General features: G+C 31.7%; 1 protein-coding gene across 1 annotated transcript in view; it reads right to left on the bottom strand.

Annotated features, from left to right (window-relative positions):
• Positions 1-1,874: 1,874 nt before the first annotated feature.
• Positions 1,875-21,675, bottom strand: part of LOC110038962 (serine carboxypeptidase-like) — a 22,791-nt gene continuing 2,990 nt past the window's right edge. The window contains 8 exon segments of the mRNA XM_020743896.1: positions 1,875-2,166; positions 3,683-3,816; positions 4,474-4,732; positions 4,830-4,918; positions 8,360-8,510; positions 8,578-8,642; positions 8,645-8,714; positions 13,737-13,856. Of these exon segments, the coding sequence (XP_020599555.1) occupies positions 2,038-2,166; positions 3,683-3,816; positions 4,474-4,732; positions 4,830-4,918; positions 8,360-8,510; positions 8,578-8,642; positions 8,645-8,714; positions 13,737-13,856 (1,017 nt within the window). The 3' untranslated portion in view covers positions 1,875-2,037.

Below are 21,675 nucleotides of genomic sequence, written 5' to 3' on the forward strand. Positions count from 1 at the left end.
TATTAAGTCTATAACTTATATCAAATATAATGACATCCCCAAGGCAATCGTAATCGAGTCTGGATATCCCATCACTCCAAAAGAAATTCAACAAACTACCGGACTTATCAATCTGGACATCCCATGAAAACATCGTATCCTCAGCTTGCCTCTCAGTGAATAATCGTAGAAGAGAATTAGTGTCCCCATGTTCAATTTTACTTTTTCTCTCTCTTTATATGAAATTATAAGCACATCTCTTCGTGCAATCAAGATTTTCCACACTCCCAAATTATGTAGCTAGAAAATTAAATGCATTGCTTGTTTTAATCTCTGATTGTGTCATCGATCTAAGCACTTATGCATTGATATCACTCATCTTTCTATTGGAACGCAATAGATGTTTGCCACCGTCCGCCGCCAAAGGATGGTTATGACTTTCTATAAATTTCTTAACCGACCAGTTACCTTCGACATCGACAACATATTGGATCATGGTTGGACAACCAGTCCTTGTGTCCCCTCTTCTGTACTTCACCGTCAAATTGTTATTCAACTCTTTCTTGAAACCAGCCTTACCCAAATGAAATCCTTTGTCTTAATCATTTTTGAATTCGATCAAAAACCAACGTGATCCTTTCGCACAGTAAATCCAATTTGGTGTGCATATGCACAATATTGTTCATAGGTTTCTTCCTCATTATAAACCACTGTGTGAAGCAAGTTTTTCGCAATTGGAGCAATGCACACAGTTACAGGCTTGGGGAACTGCAAATTTCAATATATCACCATTAGAATGACCAAAATAACATCTAAACAAAATCAATTAATAAATCTAATAAGACTAGTATAAAAGGATACAGAAATAATAACATAATACCACCATAATAATACAAAAAATAATATAATACAAAAATAATATAACACAAAAGTAGTTCAAATCCAATAATACAACAATAATATCATAATATAACCATAATAACACGGAAATAACACCAAAATAACACTAATTACAATGGTAACATAACACCATGATAATACCAAAACATATGGAATACATTATGGTTGTATTATGGTATTATAAGAACACAAATGTACAATTCAAAACAACTGTGTTATTTTGGTATAATTATGGTGTTATTATGGTAATAGTAAGATGATATAAGTGATTTTTTCATTCTAATGTTACTTTGTTGTTATGATGGTTGTATTATAGTTCTAAACCTTCAAACCTAAACACCAAGATAATACCTAACTAACATCACGTCCACCCTCCAACATAAGAGTAATGTTGCAATCAAATCATATAGTAATCAAACCAGAATAGCTCTTGAATATTCCAATCATTATGACGTCATTAATAGCACCAGTGAATAGAAAGAAATAAGTTCATCTGTGGAACACATCGTGCCTCAGCTAATCAGCTTAGCTCATTGGCATCATTCTCACAATCATTTTGCAATTCCATCAGCATTTTTTGGTCGAGAGAGAAATCCATCGGAAGAACCCTAGCTGTCGAACACGATTCTGAATACGAATGCAAATGAAAAAAGAAAATAATTCCTAAACTCTAAGAGGAATTAAAGCTGAAAATTCTTTTCTCCAGTTTGGCGAGATCTAAGAAGACAAAATTTACAATTTGGCGGGATCGAAAGGTGACAAATAGACGTTTTTTTGATATTGGGCAGGGCTCGAGCCAGGTCGCACTGTAAAAATAATTTTTCTCTTATTTTTTTAATGGTGGGTCAATAACTCCAGGTGTCGTTTTTTATTTGCTACCGCAGGTAACCCTACGTGCAGTATCCAGACTGAATAATTTCTCCATTTTTGTAACATTAGTTGAATAACATTACATCAAGTAACGACAGATACAGAATTGACAAGGCGATATGTGGTTAGTGTTATACAAAAATGTATTATACCGCTGAAAATATAAACATGGCCTTGTTCACCACATTACAATTCAATCAAAATGGATTATAACCATTGCCAACAGCTAAGTATTAAACAAAACATGTATAAATTGTATGATAGAAACATGGAAGGTTTTTTATTGTCTTACATATCAGAAGCCAGGCCTTGAGGTTCTGAAGTAGCATCAACCAGGTTTCCATTCATCCATCTTTTCAGCATCTCCAGTGATGCATTGGGCTGATCCATGGGAACCATGTGTCCTGCGTTAAGAACCTGTGGGGTAACACGTTAGAAGGAAATATTTAACAATTGTTGGGATTTTACAAAAGTTTAAGAAAAAAATTGAAATAACATTTCAACAGTTTATGAAAAGGTTAGGAATTTACAGTCATTTGATTTAAATTTTCTCTCTTTTTCTTTTTTTTAGTTTCCACTTCCAAGAACATTTTTTAAAATGAAATTTATTTCAAGTGCACATATCCATGAACTTTTCTTTGCATTCAAAATAAATCTCTCAAAGGTGCACAAGCTTAAGCAAATCTAATACCTTGTTGATTTGTTTTATCAAAGCATAGAGCGTAGTGCGATGCCCGCAGCTTTATTTTTACTTCAAAGCGTCGGGCGTAGAGCGAAGCGGTGCTTTTATTAACCAAAGAGCTGATAGGATATATAAGACTATTGATGTATAAATATATTCATTAACAATTAAAAAGTATAATATATAAATTAGAAGTTGATATAAAATAAAAAAGGATGTGGTATAATAGTAAACTTGAAGGCAAACGTTGAGGATGAACCTACACATTAAATGTTGATTTGTTTTATCAAAGCATAGAGCGTAATGTGATGCCCGCGGCTTTATTTTTACTTCGAAGCGTCGAGCATAGAGCGAAGCTGTGCTTTTATTAACCAAAGAGCTGATAGGATATATAAGACTATTGATGTATAAATATATTCATTAACAATTAAAAAGTATAATATATAAATTAGAAGTTGATATAAAATAAAAAAGGATGTGGTATAATAGTAAACTTGAAGGCAAACGTTGAGGATGAACCTACACATTAAAATTTTAAGCAATTTCTAATAGTTTGTTACGACAATTAAAACTTAAAAATTACAAAAAAAACCTACAAATTAACTTCGGCCTTCGAAGCGCGCTTCAGCGAAGCAAAGCGGTCGTCATGCGCTTTACTTTTCTCGTGAAGCACACTTCTAAAAATATTGGCTTGATTCATTTATCTTCTTTATAAGACTTCACATATTAGAGGTCACCGAGCTTGCAAATAAGAGAATAGCATATAGGAACTTAAGATGTATACATCACCCAAAACATATGATGTTGCTAAAGTAATATAGCACCCGAAATAGTTACTAAATTCCTTCTAATGCGTTAATAAATCAATAATCAAATTTAATTTTAGATAAATTAAATAATCCTCAGCCTAGTACCCCCTAAAAGAGGCTTGAGGAGGCTCTTGACCCATCTTAACACACCAAATCAAGAACTGTTTTGGCAAAAACTTAAGTTGGTCTTCGTTAATCTACCAAATGTACTTGTGATTGGGCTTGGTCTTAAAAATTCTATACGATTGGATCCAACACAAGTTGTGATTCTGTTATTCAAGTGAATTTAAAAATATATTCTATTAAATTTATATTACATTACATTTAAAGTAACACCCATGATGGCATTTTGTAAAAGCTAATAAATAAGGGTAATAAATAACTAATACAAAAGATTTGAGCGCAATACATAAAATCATATGCATTTAAAATATGATCATACCTTGAGAAAAGTGAGAGGACCATGATTCTTTAACACTCCAGCTTCCTTGCTATGTACAGTAAATGACTTCTCAGATGATGAGACAAATGCTTCTTGACCAGACCACTCCATGGCATGAACCCATCTCGAGTTTCCTGCACAACATTACCAAATTCAGCCATGAGACTTTAATCCTCACAATGATCACCAAAGCATACCAAAACTAAAAATAAATGAATTCATAGAATACCATCAGACCATAGATTTATCATATCCTTAAACATTATGTGCAGAATTTCCCAAACTGAATTCGAAGCTAGCTACTTTATGTAAATTAAAAGATATATTTATTCCCTTCAAGATATAATATTGCAAATTCCAATTTGGAGAATTTATATTATGCAGAGTGCCGATTCGAACATAGTCCACTCAAATATAAAAGTTATAATTATCACAAAATCAAACCATAAAGCACAAGTCGCATTGCAGCAACATGAAAATAATAACCCAAATGAAGCAGCAAATAAACTTTATAAGTAAGAAAGGAGGAGCACAGAAAAATTCATAAATCCTAAGCTTAAGCTCAAGCTACAACCTAAGCACATAAGTTCATGGCTAACATGCTTCAAGCAGAATTTCAACAATTTCGTCTCCGGCAAATAAAAATTCCATTTTGTAGAAATAAGCATCTACAATTATCAAATAAAAGCGCAGAATGATAAAGTGTGTTTATTCAATAGTAGATGATTCGCACAGCAGAACTTTTATACAACCAAGGAATATAAAATAGAAATGGGTGAGAAAAGACTCACCAAGCCAGTTGCATATGAGGTCATACTCCCCAGCATAAATAAGCAGATTGATGCCGTCCTCAAGAAGAGCAGGGATGCCCATTTCCAAGTTCTTCATCCAGTCAGCTAGCATGGCCTCATATACAGTGGGGCTGCATGAAACAAATTCTATTTCACCAACTCCAAGAGATTCTCTGACTGGCTTTAGATCAAGGAATTTCTCCATGTTTGAGAAATCATAACACAAGCTGCCCTTACATTCCTTTCTGATGTCGTAATACTGTGCAAATTCAAAGGAGATAACAAATAACTTGCATCAGCTGGTTTTCTTGGTAAAAGTATTCCAGAACTGCAACCATAAGACATTAACTACTTACATTGATATTCCCCGCAATCTTCAATATCGAACTAAAAATTACGTTGCAAACCAAATATGAAGCCAGGCAAGCAATTCTTCCAGAAGTACCTGATCCATCATGTCAACATGATCAGATCCTGTCTAGGAAGCATAATGGAATCCCAACATGATGCATGCACAATGGAACCAATGCAAGTGTTTGTGCTGCGGACAAGCTTGGCAGTGATGGAGGCAAGTTGCAATGGTGTTAAAAAATATAGGTTGTTAATTTGGCTCAAAAATTGATAATCACTCAAAATTGATTTAGTTTTTTTCTTAAATAGAGCATATATTAAATCAAAGGTCCAGCTAAAGCTAGGCATAGCTCAAATCAAACTGGATTAAGCAAGATTTAGATAAAATCGAGCTGGCTCCCGCTACTCAAAATGTACGAAGAAGGCAAAACTGGGGAGGAAGACGGCTGTCCTGACAGAAACACAATAAAAACTGACCCAAAACACGATGAAAACAACATATATAGACTTAGAGTAACTAAGGAGTGGGCCCCCTCTCACAAGGAGGCAGTAATCCACCGTAATGAAGATCGGCCTATCGCTCATGCTACTATTCTGAACCGATCCCAGCCGGCCTGGAGGCCTCACGTCCGGTCCAAAAACTGACCATCGCATTCAATCCAAAACGCCCAGTGTCGCAGATAAGATTTATTAAATAATTTATTAAAAATCCTAACATACATTTATATTCTTTTGGCTACCACCAATTCTTCATTTCCCCTCTCGCAATAAATTCATGTTACTCCTCCCTAGCATTTCGAGATTTAAATAACTTCGATCCTAATTTAATAAAACCTTGCATCAAATACTCTCTCTCTCTCTCTCTCTCTCTCACACACACACACAGATGTATATTTATTTATATAACAAACACTCGGCTGCCCTACCCTTACGGGCACACAAGCTCTCTCCTTCCATCCTCACCATCGGTCGTGTGGCTCTACCCAAGGCAGCAAGCAATCGACGTCGCCTCCACCTTCTTCCTTCTCTTCCTTTGCACGCGAGCACGAGATAAAAGTCTCCTTCCTCCGATCTCTGCAAGCAAGCACCACGCACAAATCCGCTTGTTAGGGCACGACATCCCCTCCTTCCTCTTCCTCTGCACAAGCACAATGCCGAGTCACTCCACTTTTTTCCACGTGCACAAACTTCTCGTTCGACTAGGGCTCAGCGTCGAAATAGGTAGGAGAGATATAGAACTTCTCTTAATCTCCTCCTCTCCATCATCACCGCCTCTCTTTACTCGCGTTCTCTAGTTCAAATGAGGGGGAAGAGTTGAAAAAAGCGAGAAATAAATTTCATACGAGGGGGTGTATCTCCTCTTATTAATTTATTTATATTAATTATTATTATTATTATTATCATTACTATTCAGTTATTAAGGTTATTAGCTTTAGCAATTTTTATTCTTTAAGTGTTATTTTGAATTTAAGCTCACTATTTTTCTTGGGGTATTTATATACATAGCAAAGAATTCTTATGTATTTACATACCTCACATCAAAACTTTAATATTTACACACATGGCACTAAAAATCTTTAATATCACATAAAAAATAGAACTAATACAACTTTTTAAAGGTGAAATGCACCTTTTCATGCACAGGTGTAAAGCACCAAAGTGCTAATGAATATAAATATTAAACTTAAGATGTGAAATAAAACCTTCTCCTTATTTGGTGGGGCTTATTTCTGTTTACTGTAGATTGACTTGAATGTGAATGTTATCTATGCTCTTAATCTTTAGGGATACTAGCTTATTATGCCTAGTTATGTAGAAGGAGCTTAGAGATTGAGTCATTTTCTTTTTCTGGTTCTTTTTATAACTTGTACATGCCCGTGCACTTAGGAACATTATGATGGATATGGATGTCACCCTTTAAACTAGGAGCTATCAATGGAATGATCTAAAGCTAAGTAACCTGATTTTAATTTTTGTACTTTAGTGTTGGTTTTATTCTAATAAAGCTAAACGTATTATTCATTACTAATAGCCCCTCTTTTATTCTAGGGACAACAAGCTTCCCAAATTGCAGAAATCAATGGATTGATGTCATAGCAGGGAAACAAATGGGATGACAGGGCAAAACCCGTCAACTAATTTCAGGTATAAGAAAGTGTAAACTGTTTAAAATTTTAAGCTTCGTAATTGGTAATTTTATTAGTTTTCTATTGCCATAATTTGTGAGCTATACTTGCATCATAGAAATTTTTGATATCAACTCACTATCAGTAGGAGGAAAAGTTCCCATTCAAGTAATCAACCACGTAGTAAGGATAGAGGGCATGCCATTAAGCAGTCTAGATCGAGTTGTAGAATAATAGAATTTCAAAACACAAGGCTTTTTTACTTTCTAGTTGTGAAATATTTCTTTTTTATAGTTGTTTATGTGTGTTAGTATATAGCTAAATGGTCATTTATAGATATTGATTTCATGTTTTGAGTACATTTGATCAAGTTTTGCAATTATTCAAGTGCATATAAATAGCATTTACCCTTTTATGTTTTTTTTAAAATTTTATTTGTTTACGAACATATGCTACTTGTTAACGCTCACCAAGATATTGCTCATTTGTTCATTTACTAGTTGGTCAGTTAAAACATAAATGCTCATTATTTTGGAGCTCAACAATCTGCTTGTTTATAAATTTGTTAAGGCTTTAAAAGAGGCCTGATAAAAAGCTCATTTAACCAAATGAGCTTTATAGTTCTATTAAGGCTCGTCTGGCTAGTCCAAGGAGAGCTCATTTATAAGTTTGTTGAAAACTAAAAAAATCAAACTCAAATCGAACTCGAGCTCGAGCTCAACCATCATTCTCTAAATCGAGCTCGAGTTCAAACAATATTCTAAAAACTCAAATCGAGCTCGAGCCGAGCTTGAACAAGGTTCAGACAGACGAGTTCCAGCTCGAGAAAGCTCAAGCTCGGCCCGGTTTAGTTCGTTTGCAGCCCTAGATGTGTTACTATTTAAAAAATTAAGGGATCTAAAAATTATAAAGATGTGCTTATAAAGAATTATTGTAAACTAAAAGGAAGCTAAGGTTTTGCAATGCCTCGATCATAAATAATTTAGAGAAGATTTCACAAAAAAAAAAAAAAAAAAATCTACAACATTAGAAAAAAAAAAGATCCCCAAGTGAGATTTATTATTTTGGCAGAGCCCAACTTTTACAAGATGAGCTCAGAATTAAAAATATATGATTTTATATACAAATACATATTTATTTGAATTATCTTCTTGAAAAAATATAGATTTAAAGGTTTTCTGTGAATTTGATGAACATAGGTGAGCTTTAAATTTAAATTTGAATTCCCACTTGGGTAGGGGTGGGGCCTTGTGAGGATTTGGGCAGGTTTTATGGGGGGCAATATGATACAACAATGATGAGAGAATTGACAGGACAAATGATCACTAATCCAAAAACATTAATGTAAAAGAAAGGAGAATGAACTGACAAGAAATGAATGCTTCTATGAGGAAGGTCAGCAACACTACCGCAAAGCTTAATGGCCACCTCACAAACTGGAACTATTTTATTGAGACTTTTATAGTCTGATTCATCTATTATTCCCATTTGCAATGCATAGTCCGGATAGGCTTTGTACTGGATAGCAGGATCAGTGAGTCCATTACCAATGGCAAATCCCTGCGTAACACAGCCCAGGCAAATAATCAACTAACATGTTGTTCAGGAAGGTGAGACAAAGTTGCACCTTCAAATTGATGTGGATGCCCTCTTTAGCTTTGTTTCCCTGGTGAACACGGCTTGCAAAAGCAGGTGCCCAGCATAAGATTCTCCCGTGATATAAAAATCGTTATCCACATACTCTGGGTGATGCGAGAAAAAGGCCTGGCGAATAAAAGAAAATTGAGTAAGTAGGGCAGATTTATTGTACAATGTTAGATATAGCAGAAAAGAAATTATTATTTAATCGTGAAAATTTTTCCAGTTCAATAAATGATTACAATTTCTTGAATTTTTTTCTCTTGGTAATTATAGCGTACAAACCTCCCTGCTCCAAATTTCTGTGGAAACAGAAATATAAAAATCACGAAACCAAACTGCTATGGGAAACCTTATTTCTCCCTAACAAACAATCCCTTATCCAGAAAAGATACACGAACGTATTCAAATATGGGAGGTAGCTTTATCGACAGAACACTAGGTTCTCATTCACCATTAAAGTCTGCCTTACAGTCAATATAACAAAAAATCTACATTTTCTCTACTCTGAAAATTTAATAAGGCACGTGAATGATTGATGTAACGGAAATTTGAAGGTATAAAAGTGAACTTTAAATTGCATTGTATTTTATTTTACATTGCATTCTTTCCAAGTTACATTAGCGCATGGTCCAAATTCAATTATTATTATAACCAGTTCAGATTTCCTTTCAAGAGATCCTATTCAACAGGATTTCACTGCATGCAAAATTCTCCCCTGCAGTTTTTTTTTTTCTTTTTTTTTATTTTTTCCTATAGACTTCAAGTGTCAAAATTGTTGCCAGGGATAATTTTAATCCCAGAATCTATAAAAGTGTCAATTTAGTCACCAGATTCTTTTAAGAGGAGGCTAAAATAGTCCTCCCTGGGGGCTATTTTAGTCCATATTAAAAGTGTCTGAGAACTAATTTCGTACTTTTACAGACTCTAGGACTAAAATGGCCTCATGTAAATAATCAGAAGACTATTTTGATACTTACGTGTTTTACCTTCTGTAATTCTATTGACGGCTGCCGTCTGCCATCTGCTACAGTCCAAGGGAAGCCACAGGGGATTGCTAATGCAATACTTGCACATTTCTCGTTGTGAAGAGCTGCAAGCGCTAATTAAGAGACAGTTCCAAAATTTTTAGTCACCAATGCTATATTAGGGAATTTCCTAAGTGTCGCCGATGTGTTAGGGTTTTGGGAGCTTCTGTGGAAATCCGTTCAATTCCCAAAAGTCAGTTCCTAAGGTTTAGTTTAGTCTCAGATCTTATAATGTGATTTCCTTGTATACTCCATGATTTCAGCGAAAGTCACGAACTAATTCTTGCCACTTGTTACTGCAGTGGAAGCCTCTGCCTCTTATTTTTTCTTTTGTGTATTAATTCATTTGAAAATTTTAAAACTTAAGAGCAAATCTATACATATTTATGAGATTGAGAGAAATGGAACTTGTTAATAATTAGGTCTATAAGAATTATAAGAAATATCTTATTTGGGATGCTTGTAGACTATACTCGCGACAATGAAGCATGTAAGAAAAAAAGGGGCATCTAGTATTGGATAGGTTTTCATTTTTTCTCCATTTGTGTGCATGTGTTGGATGTATACTCTTGAAATGCTTATTGATGACTACTTCCAAGGCTGGCCCACTTATACCATCATGAGAGCTAGATCTTCATTTTGGATGATTTCAATCATTATTTTTGCTTTTTACTGTTTAGCGGATGGGATTTGTACGTGTTGAAATTGTTTTCATAGTGTAAAATGTGCTTGTTATTTTACATTGAAAAAAACTTATATTTGCAATATTTGATGGTTAGTAACCTACAAGTTTTTCTTTTCATTGTGCATCTCGCATTTGCAAATACTAGATCCTTAGCAATCCACCACAAATGGGTATCAGAGACTAGGTTGTCAACGTGTCACTCAAAAAAAGGGACAAATTATCAGGGCTAAATAACAGAACACCATAAAAATGATGTTTAAACTATTTTACAAAACTAAAAGAGGTACTAGTAAACCATGACAACTAAGTAAAGCAATAAATGAATTACTTAACACGTTAGAAACTAACCAAATACTCCACAAGAAAAGGATAATTAAGCCATAATGAGTAACTCATTGACAACACTGTTAGAATGTCAGAAACCCAATATGAAAGCAACAACCAAGATGAACATCGTAAAATATACACAATAAAAACTATGTTGATCATAGGCAACAATTTTATGCATTGACAAGATTTAATAAAAAAAAACATGAAGTTGAAGTGCATATCTATGATAAAAAAAAAACGTATCAGAAAGTTTTTAATGATCCAGTAAAAGCTATGGCTTTGAAAGACAGAATATTGGGTGAGCGACAAGAGAGATTTGAGAAAATTAAGCTCATTGGCCAAACAAAATTGTATTGAATAGGTGTAATAAGATAGAAAGACATAGTCAAAACCAATCATAACATAAGCTGAAATGTAAATTGTTAAAAAAGAGTTGGATAGCCTTATCCTATTGGGATCTAATGCTTGATGAATTTAACTCACTAATCCTAAAATAGCACTTGGTTTAGAATTGGCTTAAGGCCTAAACTCAAAATAGAAATTGTGTAACATCTAGTCCCTTCACAATGCATTTTATTAGCATTGGATTGTAAATACCGCAAAAAAATTTCTTTCACATAAAAGAATATATTCATGCATGTGGAATTCCTCCATCCATCAAATTAATCAAACTCAAAAACTGTCAAAATTTAGTAACACTATCGTCAAAAAAGAGTCAAAAGAAACATTGGCAGTTACTGTATCAGAATATTAAATTTCTAGTAAAACTTTTTTAAATGCCACCAAATCATTAAGTGTCAGTGTCCTAGTAAATACTTACACGTTGATTTATGAAAATTATAAGGATGACAGAGAGGAAGATGTGCATAAATTCAATGACGTAACAAGTGATGCTGAGTATGATTACAATAAGAACATCTTAGATGTCATGTGATGTATTATTTCCACACATAAAGTCGACCAAATTGGAAAAGGGCTTCACTCTTTAGGATGTATTTTAAGTATGATAAAAAACTTTAAAATCTCATCATTGATAGTAACACTGACAAGAATGTTTAGCCAATTACCAGGTTTTAAAAATCAAATCGGATTGGCCGATTCAATTGGTTTCACAACGACAGAGCATATGGTAGGTCCAATTTACCTTTAAACATGTTCTCTCATTTAAACCAGCAAAAACCCACTTGAACTGCCAGTTCAACCTTTATATAAAACCGGCCAGTTCAAACAAAATTTTTAATCTTTTTTTTCAATCCAGTGGTATAATTTTTTTTTTTTAATTATTTAAACTTATAGCCATACATTCAAAAGCCTTTTGAATCATTATGAGCGTAGTTAAGCTCATCCTTAACATGTCCATTGCTCATGCTATCAAGCTCTCTTCACCTATATAAATAGTAGAATGTTAAGAATCATTTATGATTTGAAACTAAAGAAGCTTTGAGTATGTTCAAATATGAATTGAGCTGGAAAAAGAAATTTTGTGTTCTGTAAGTTGGGCTTTCACATTATTAAATAGACTATGGCAAGAAAACATAGTAACAACCTTTTAATTTTAATTTTGTTTTATAAAATAAACTTCATATTCTTAATAATTACTATAAACTATATTTTTATTATAAATTATATGCTCACTAAAAATTCTAAAACATATTTAATAAACTTGTTAAGATATAATTTATAACTGAAAATAAAATAGATCTATATTAAATATATTTTAAAATTAAAAAAAAGTTTATAATATAGAAAAATAAATTTATATTAAAAATTACAATCTTATTATATTATTAATTATTATAAACTATATTATAACCTTTTCAAATTATTAAAAATATTTAATAGACATAGATTTAGATTTATAGTATGCATACATGTATATCATAATGAATTCTATATCAAGTTCTAAATTGATCATATTGATTTTTTTTTTTTAACTTGAACACGTCTGGTGCCCATTCATCTTGTTATTTATGGCTATAAGAGCTAATGCAATGCATTCTTATGAATTTTGTACAAATTATTCTAGGCCAAATATGATTGTATGCACTAGGTATAACATTTTCAGAAGTTAATATGTCTACATTTAAGTTCACATTCTTAAACCTACCAAATATAAGAGTCATTTGCATCAAAAGAATCAAGTGCTCATAATGCACTAAGAAACTATTTTCATATCCTGAGCCAACATGTTTTGAGAAGAAGAGCACAGCTTAAGCCATAATTATTCCTTAATTGCTATATCAATACATGAAAATGTTAGTAAATTACTATCTAAAATTTAGGAATTATGCCCTCATAAATTACTTGATGAATTGCAACCACATAGGAATAGTCATAAGTCGTTGATTTGATTCGTAGATCACTAAATAGCTTATAGCATTATAGAATGAATCCTATTGAGCATAATTGTTGGCTACAAAAATGCATACCTAGCTCTAGTCAGAGAGTACGGTTCCAAGTCAAATTTTCAGAAAAAATAAATGATTTTAGATGAGAAATTTCTCATTGATTTAACTCATATTTTTACAAGGATTTTATAATCTAGTTACATTTTTCCCCAAGTGCAAGCTCGTATGATTAATTACAGCTTTTGGTGATTAGAGGAACTTTCAAACAAGACTAGTTGGAAAGCACTGAATAGTATAGTATATGATGGCGATAATTTTTTAATTTAAAATGAAAAATTAGCACCTTTAGTTTAAAGTAAATGGTTGAGAACACGATGATGAACCAAATCAAGATCTCACAGTACGTTATTCTAAATTGTCATAAATTGTAATCAACTTAGTCAAAGAAGATAGGCAACCCAACTTAACTGAAAAATACTTATTAGTAATCAGATTGCAACATCCCATAAGTTTAAAAACATAAAATGGGAACTGGCTAGTGTAGGTTCCGTTCTATTTAAGGAAACAAAGAATGGAGGGAGATCAGCATGCTAAACTAAGGGGAGTTGGTGTGAGAGACGATGCAAACGAAAGGGAGTTTGACAAAGTCGTTGGTTGCATATCCATGACATGTAGTTACCAAAAATTTCAGTTATTGCAGTATGAGCTCAATGATAAAAGAACATGATAACAACATTTTACCATTAACAGCACATACCTGTAAGAAATCATACAAATCACCACTAACACCAGCTTCATCGTGGTGAATATCACGTTTGTCTGAACTGTAGCTAAATCCAGTTCCGGTAGGCTGATCAACATATATAAGATTTGATGCCTGCATTAAAAATAAGTTCAATAAATTCATTGATCGATATGTGGTAAATTATCATGGCAGGTAGATCAATACTTAAAAAGGAATTTGTATTAATCCTCACAGCTTCTTTTGTATATAAATTATACAACAACAACAAGTCTTTATCCCACTAAGTGGGGTCAGCTACATGAGTCATTTTTTTTTTATTGTGTCCTATTGAGTGTCATATTTTCATTCAATTCTAATAAATTAATATGATTTTTTACACAACATCCCCTAGACTTTTTATGTCTACCTCTACCTTTCTTAACATAAGTTGAATCTACCCCTAGACTTTTTATGTCTACCTATACCTTTCTTAACATAAGTTGAATCTAGAACATCTACGCTCCTAACTGGGTCATCAAATGGTCGAAATTTAATGTATAGCCATTACGACATAAAATAATGGATTAAAAAAACTTTAATTACTTGGAGCAAAGGGAAAATTCATAAAATGGATCTATGAAAGACGGGAAATGAAACTAGATATATATGGAAGACAAGCAATGAAACTAGACAGGAACACAAAATAACATGAATATTGGGAGACATAACACAAAATATCAATAGTATAACAAAGATTTAATAATAATTATATTTTAGTATTTTATTAAATAATTAATTGTTAATAGCATGCCAACATTAACATTGATAATTCAAAATAATTCTGTCAAAATCAAATTTATATTATCTACACCATGGAAAAAATGGGATTTTTAAATAAGCATAAAAATATGGAATCTTTGACACTTCATTAATTGGCCCAAGGCACTCATCATCATGATCATCAACACTACCACTATTGTCCTCTTCAATAAAACATTCACAATCATTAATAAAAAGACAAAATTTTAAAGGTTGGCTTCTTTGAAAAAACACTTTATCATTATCATATGCTTTTGCCATAACAAGGTATGCCCAACGGTGCCGTGGAATGTCTCAACTGTAACAAACTGTAATCTAAATATAGTATTTATCAAACATGATTTTCAATATGTTGTATGCATCTAGCCACATTGAAGGTGTGTCAAATATGACACATCCAACAAAGCACAAAAGGCTTTTCAAGCCGTCTTTGGTTCATAAATGATGATATCACATCAGTTTAAGGCAAGGAAACAAGACTCCTTCAGACAAAAAGGAGAAGTCATTGTTTCACCAGGGAATAATTTAGGACTAGATGACTAGATTCAGTATGGATTATACACTTGAATTATCAAAAATAAGCGTCCCAGTCAAGGTTTAAAATTGCACAATTAGGTGCGAAGGCACTTTTCATTTGTAAGTTGACGCATAAGTCTCGAGGCATTCTACAACATAGGTCTTACAGTTAAAAAATTACGTAAAAACAAAAAAAAAAGGTAAAAATTAATATATTATAAACATGACATATATATATATATATATATATGCATGATGCATTAACTAGTGATGAATTGTGGCTACATCAAATAACAAATTGCATAAACCACAAAATATCATGTGACAAATTACACAAAATAAAAAGTATAATATAAACATCAAATGAAAGTAACAAAATATCAAAGAAAAATAAGTTATATGATCAGTTTAGCATAACAAATTATATATTCACAATAAATAGCTTTTTCCCCGAAAAATCACAAGCACTGAACACTTTCATCACTCAAATGGTCTTCATTAAATTCATCCTCACAATAAATAGCTTTTTCTCCTAGCTCTTCTTCAATTGAATTCAAATTCTCCCATTCTTCCTCCACTTCTTCAATTACAATCATCTTTCTCTTCTCTAACCAGTACTAATCAATAAAAGATTAAGAATAATAATTAAAGCTTGAGATAAATTCAAGTAATTAAATTTTTATGGATACATTTTCTTTTAATTTCATAATGTCTTCTGTTTAATGTACTAGCCTTGTTTCTATTTCCATCAAAGAAATAAACACTCAAATCTTGTTATACTCAAATGATGTAATATCATTAACATATTATCTACAAACCACTCATCATCTGATAACATAACTTCATATAGTCCTCGTTATCCTTCAAACCTTTTTTTTCTTCAGATTTCTATCTTCCAGTCTCTTATTGAACATGATGTACATCAAGGAATTTATTTTTAAAGTCCTCAACTGATTTCTCCTTTCTATGTGAACTTATAACTGCGCTTTCATCTAGATGATGAGCATGTAAATTCTAAAATTTTAATTAAAAAACATTGTAGCTCTATAATGCCATCACCAACTTGAATTCTACTAATAACAACCCATTTATATCACCATCACTTTGAACAATAGACCAGAGATATCTAAACATTCACTCCTTTTAATGATTTGATAGCTCATTATTATAACTCTACCGCTAGATCTACTACTACTAAAATTATATTTCATGTATTCAATTTTAGATCTACTGAAAAAAAGGCCTTTAAACTCTAATGTAGACCTTCATAATTCAAGTTTTTCCTAAACTATTTCTCTATTCTTATTCACAAAAAGGTTATCATCAGCGAAAAAAGTATAAGCCAAGATACATCCTTCTGTAAATGTCCAGTAAGAGCATCCATAACTAAAGCAAAAAGATATGGGCTTAAATTCAATCCCTGGTATAGTCCAACTGAAATAGAAAAATACTTGGTCAACCCTCCCTCTGTTCAAACACCAATAACTGCTCTACTATACATATCTTTATTGACTTGAATATAAATCATATCAAAGCCTTTCTTTTCTAAAGCTCTCCAAAGTACTTCTCTTGGAAACTTATCATAATTTTTTAAAACCAATACAAATCATATGTAGATTATCCTTACTCTCTATTTCTCCATCAAATCTCTCAATAATTGTATAAATTACATAGTAGACTTGCCCGACATAAATCTAAATTAAGTATGAGAAATCTTTGTATCACGTCGTAATCTATGTTTAATTACTCTAACATTTTTAATGTATGACACTTTAAGTCAATTTATTATAATTTCCACATTCTTGTGCATCCTCTTTATTCTTAAGAGTAGAAACCAAACACTCTTCCTACAATTCTCAAGCATCTTTTTAGTTTTTAGAATAATATTAAAAAATTTAGTAAGCCAAAAAAATCTCAAATCGCATAAATATTTTCACACTTCTACTAGGATACCATCAAGTCCTAATTTTTCATCTTTGGTCTTCTTTATAACCTCACCAACTTCCTTTTTACTAATATGACAGTAAAAACTAAAAAAAATTATTATTATTAACGATATTAAGATCACTAAAGTCGATCGCATTTTCAAAAGCTTCATTGAAAAGTTTATTAAAATGTATAACACACTTATATTGAATATCTTCATCTAAGAAAAGCACTTTTTTTATTTTTATTTTTAATACACTTTACTAAATTTAAATTTTTCAGCTACTTTATACATATATTTTTTACCCTCTTTAGTATCAAAATTATTATAACGATCAGTGAAAGTAGAATTCTTAGCATTCAAAATTGTTCTCCTAGACTTCTTACGGGTGACCTTATATTTTTTTCAATTCTCTAAGTTTTTACATTTAAAACAATTTTTATAACATAACTTTTTATATTTTAACTTTTCTTACATATTATTATTTCACCACCAACTATTTTTATTTATAAAAAATTTTACTCTTCGTTCTCCAAGTATATCTTTTGCACTTAATTAATAATGTTTGTTATTTTATCCTACATAAAATTAGTTGCTTCAAGAACATTCCAAATCTTGAAATCTTGAAGCTTGCTCAAAAAAAGAATTTTATTTGCCTTTCAGATGTTTTCATATAATTCTGTTGCAATGTTTCATTATATTTTTATCATCCAACTCCTAGTTTTAAAATTCAAAACTAATAATCGATGTTGAGTGCTTATATTTTTATTTAAAATGACCTTACAATCTTTACATTCTCGGCTATCTCTTTTTCTCATTAGAAAATAATTAACTTATATTTTATTAGATTCATTCTTATATGTAATAATATGTTCATCTCTTTTCTTAAATAAAATATTAGCAATAAAAAAATCATAAGTTAAAACAAAATCTAATTTAAATCTACATTATTCATTATTACTCTAAAATCATAGGTACAATGAATATTTCTAAAATCCTCAATCAATTTACCATCATGTCCATTTAAATCTTCTCTAATAAAATTTCTTTCTTAAAGAGGTATTATTTGTATTAATTTTTTCTGGATTATTCCAAAGTTTTTCTTTAAACCTATATTTAAATCTACTTGAGAAGCATAAACACTTAAAACATTAAATATCTTAGTATCAATAATAATATTTAAGATTATAATTCTATCTCTAATTCTATTAAATTTTACAACATTATCTTTCAAACTATTATATATAATTACATATACATCATTTCTAGTGTGACTCCTACTTGAATACAAAAATTCTAATATAAACTATCAATCTCCTTAACGTTTTTTCCAATTCATTTACTTTTTTGAATGCATAAGATATTTATCTTCCTATGAACCAAAATATAAACTTATTCTATTAATTTACATGTGAGAGTACCTATATTCCAATATTCTATCCTAGTATTAATTTAATGGACTAACTTTTTTGCATGCATATGTTCATAATGTGGGGATCTTTGTATATTTAACACAGCACGCAAGTGCAGGCGTATCGTCAATAGTACACTTTCATTGTATTCAAATCATACAGTGTATCGCTTCCAGGGGAGGCCATAGTATTTATAAAATAATTTAAAGGATTCATGTCATGGCTTTTTCGACAAAAACTGCATGTTGGTTATCGATTACTTAACGCAAACCTCTATTTTTCACATCCAGAGCTTGGAACCCAACAATTATAATGTTAGTTAAGAAAATATCCAACATCATAAAATAGCGGTGGAGATGAAACACACAATTCTCATCAAATGATATCAAAACTTTTCTATAATTGGTCTTCCTTTCTACCTATGTTATAGGGTATTAATTTCGTAACCTTATCCATTGCATTGTGAATAGAACTCATAGCTATCCTAAAAATTTTAAATTCTATAATTGTTCTTGAATATAAGATACCAACTAAAACCTTTCATTTAAAAAAAAATTCTGACTTAATTTTCCTCAACTTTCTTTGCCCATATACAACTAAGTCATTGACAAGGAGTTAATATTGCTATTAATAGTTGTCTCACTTTCAACATGCTATGTAGAGTCAAATAGGCTATCACAAATCTTATTGTAACAAGGCGTATGATTCCTTCTTAAATACTTTCTCATTCAAGATAATACCCAAGAATGACTGCAAATGAATTTAGTAATCTTCTTTGTTTTGATCAGGACATTTTTATGCTAGGTTAAATCATTATTTTTTTCAAGAATCATGTTGATGTATCATGCAACACAAGGTGTCTGGTACATATATTTCTCTTCTCCATCAACCTATTCTCAACTTCTCTATAAGCTCTAGCACTGATTATCACAATATTAATTATCAAATGCTCTATAATCTCATCTATCACTCCATTAAATAATTCAAAAATATAATCAGCATCCTTCACCTGAGCTCATCTTTCTACATATTTCAAAAAAAATAGTATCATATGAATTATTTATTAGACTATTAATAATATTTTTATTATTTATATTAGATTAATCATCAAACATGATTATTACTCCAATTTGATTTCAAGTCCTCTTAATCTCTTATATATCTTTTTTTTTATATTGCTTTGTTTCTCTTTCAACACCCATTTTTTTAAAACTCAAACGTTAAATGTACATGTACCAAACTTGAACACATTCTAATTTACTTATTTACGTTCACGAATGAACTCATTCATTGCTCAAAACATAACTTCTTAAATGATTGAATATATAATATATTAGGTTTGACGACATTTTATTTCATATATAATATATTATTTAAATAAAATTTAATTAGTTATAATTTATATAACTTAATAATAATATATTATAATTTAATATTAATTATAATTTTGAATTAACTATTAGTTATATAATATAATATTATAATTTAATGTCAACGCATAAATTAGATTAACATAATTTCTTATTTTTCTATTTCAATGAATAAGTTTATTAGCACGTATTGATATTGTTTCATTGTTAGAAAAGTTGCATGCAACTCATATTATCCTTACATTGATGTAAAGTGGTTAGATACTAATTTAAAATTTCCTCAATTACTTATTTATTTAAATATATAAAATAATTTATTAATAACTATATATGAAAACCTATACTCATTTTAAATTTTATCTTATTTATAAAGTCGTTAAAACACTTCTTCAATTAATTAAATAAACTAAATTCAAGTCAAATACAACTATATAAAAAATTAAAGCCAAGAATGAAGTGAAAGTTCAGCTTAAGCTTGAGCTGCAAACATGAACAGCTTTTAATATGACCAAACCAAATCCAATACAAGATAACTTGGCTCGACTAGGCTCAATTACAGCCTTAATTAAAATATTTTTTTCAGATCATTTGGCATCATCCTAGTTTTCAAATTTCTTTTGAAAATATTTGTCACTCTAACAACTACAACATTCCCTTAAGCTCTCCATATCTCACCATCTAGACCTAATAATTTATTTTCATGTATTTTTATAGGAACTAATTTGGCATGGGGCTTACCACAATAAAATTACCGTGGTACTGTAGCTGCTGCAATATCGCAGGCTGATGCAGTGTCGCGAGAATAGCTTTGGCAGGAGACAGACTGAAATAATTTTGTTTTGTTTCTTATACTTTCTTTCTTATTATCCTTATTTTGTTTTAGTTATTTCTTAGATATGTATTGTATTAAGGTTTGAAAGTTAGTTTTTTATATGTTTTGTATCGGGATAGGAGCTGGCGTCTCTTTTTCCCGTTAAGAGCTATATCCTAGGTTTCACTTCGGCTGTATCTTGGTTTCCATATGGTGATTTATCCTACACCCATCGCACCCCACCGCTCCATGTCGTCCTTCCCTGTTGCGGCCACCCCCAGGCATCAGCTTTTGCTATTTTTCCACCGCGGTCTTTCCATTGCAACCCTTCTTGCACGTTGCCCCCATCACGACAGCTGCCCCTTGCTGCCCTGTAGCCCCCCTCAAACCCCTCTCCCCCTTGCTTCGCTACTTCGTTGTTGTCATATGGAAAGCATTCAATATGTTATTTTCCTGCTTTCCGCTAGCTGCTCCAGCCTTTCCAACCGCGCCTCACTGCTTCGCTTGCCACCTCACTTGTTGCCCTTGTTTTCCCAGCATTATGCTTCGCTACCAACACGATTCCAGCCTCTCCTTTGTCCCAACTACCCACAACCCCATTTCAGCCATCTACCTTCGCACCCCAGACACCTAGCTGACCTCCACCACCCATGGGACGTGCCTTAGCATGAGTTCATGTTGTGTTTGTTGTATTTTCCATTCTAGTATTTTGATTGTAATCGCTAATTTTTTTTGGTAATATTATATGTTTTTTCTACCGTTATTTCGGTTAACTCCGGTATCATTTAGTATCAGAACTAGCCTAACCCTAGTTCTATACTATGGTTTCCTAGCATCTGCTCATATACAAGCCATCACCCCAAAAAATTTCTTTCCTATTCCCAAACCATAGCAAAATCAGCAACATCAACAACAACAACAAAGCCTTAATCCTAATACGTGGGGTCGGCTACATGAACCCTTTTTCTCCATTACGTCCTATTTAGTATCATATTTTCATTTAGTTCTAATAAATTAAGATCCTTTTTTTATTTTTTATACCATAGGCCCAATTCTTCCTAGGTCTACCTCTATCTTTCTTAACATAAGTCGAATCTAAAACATCTACTCTCCTAAT

This window comes from Phalaenopsis equestris, unplaced genomic scaffold (genome assembly GCF_001263595.1).
Source record: "Phalaenopsis equestris unplaced genomic scaffold, ASM126359v1 Scaffold234567, whole genome shotgun sequence".
Taxonomy (NCBI): domain Eukaryota; kingdom Viridiplantae; phylum Streptophyta; class Magnoliopsida; order Asparagales; family Orchidaceae; genus Phalaenopsis; species Phalaenopsis equestris.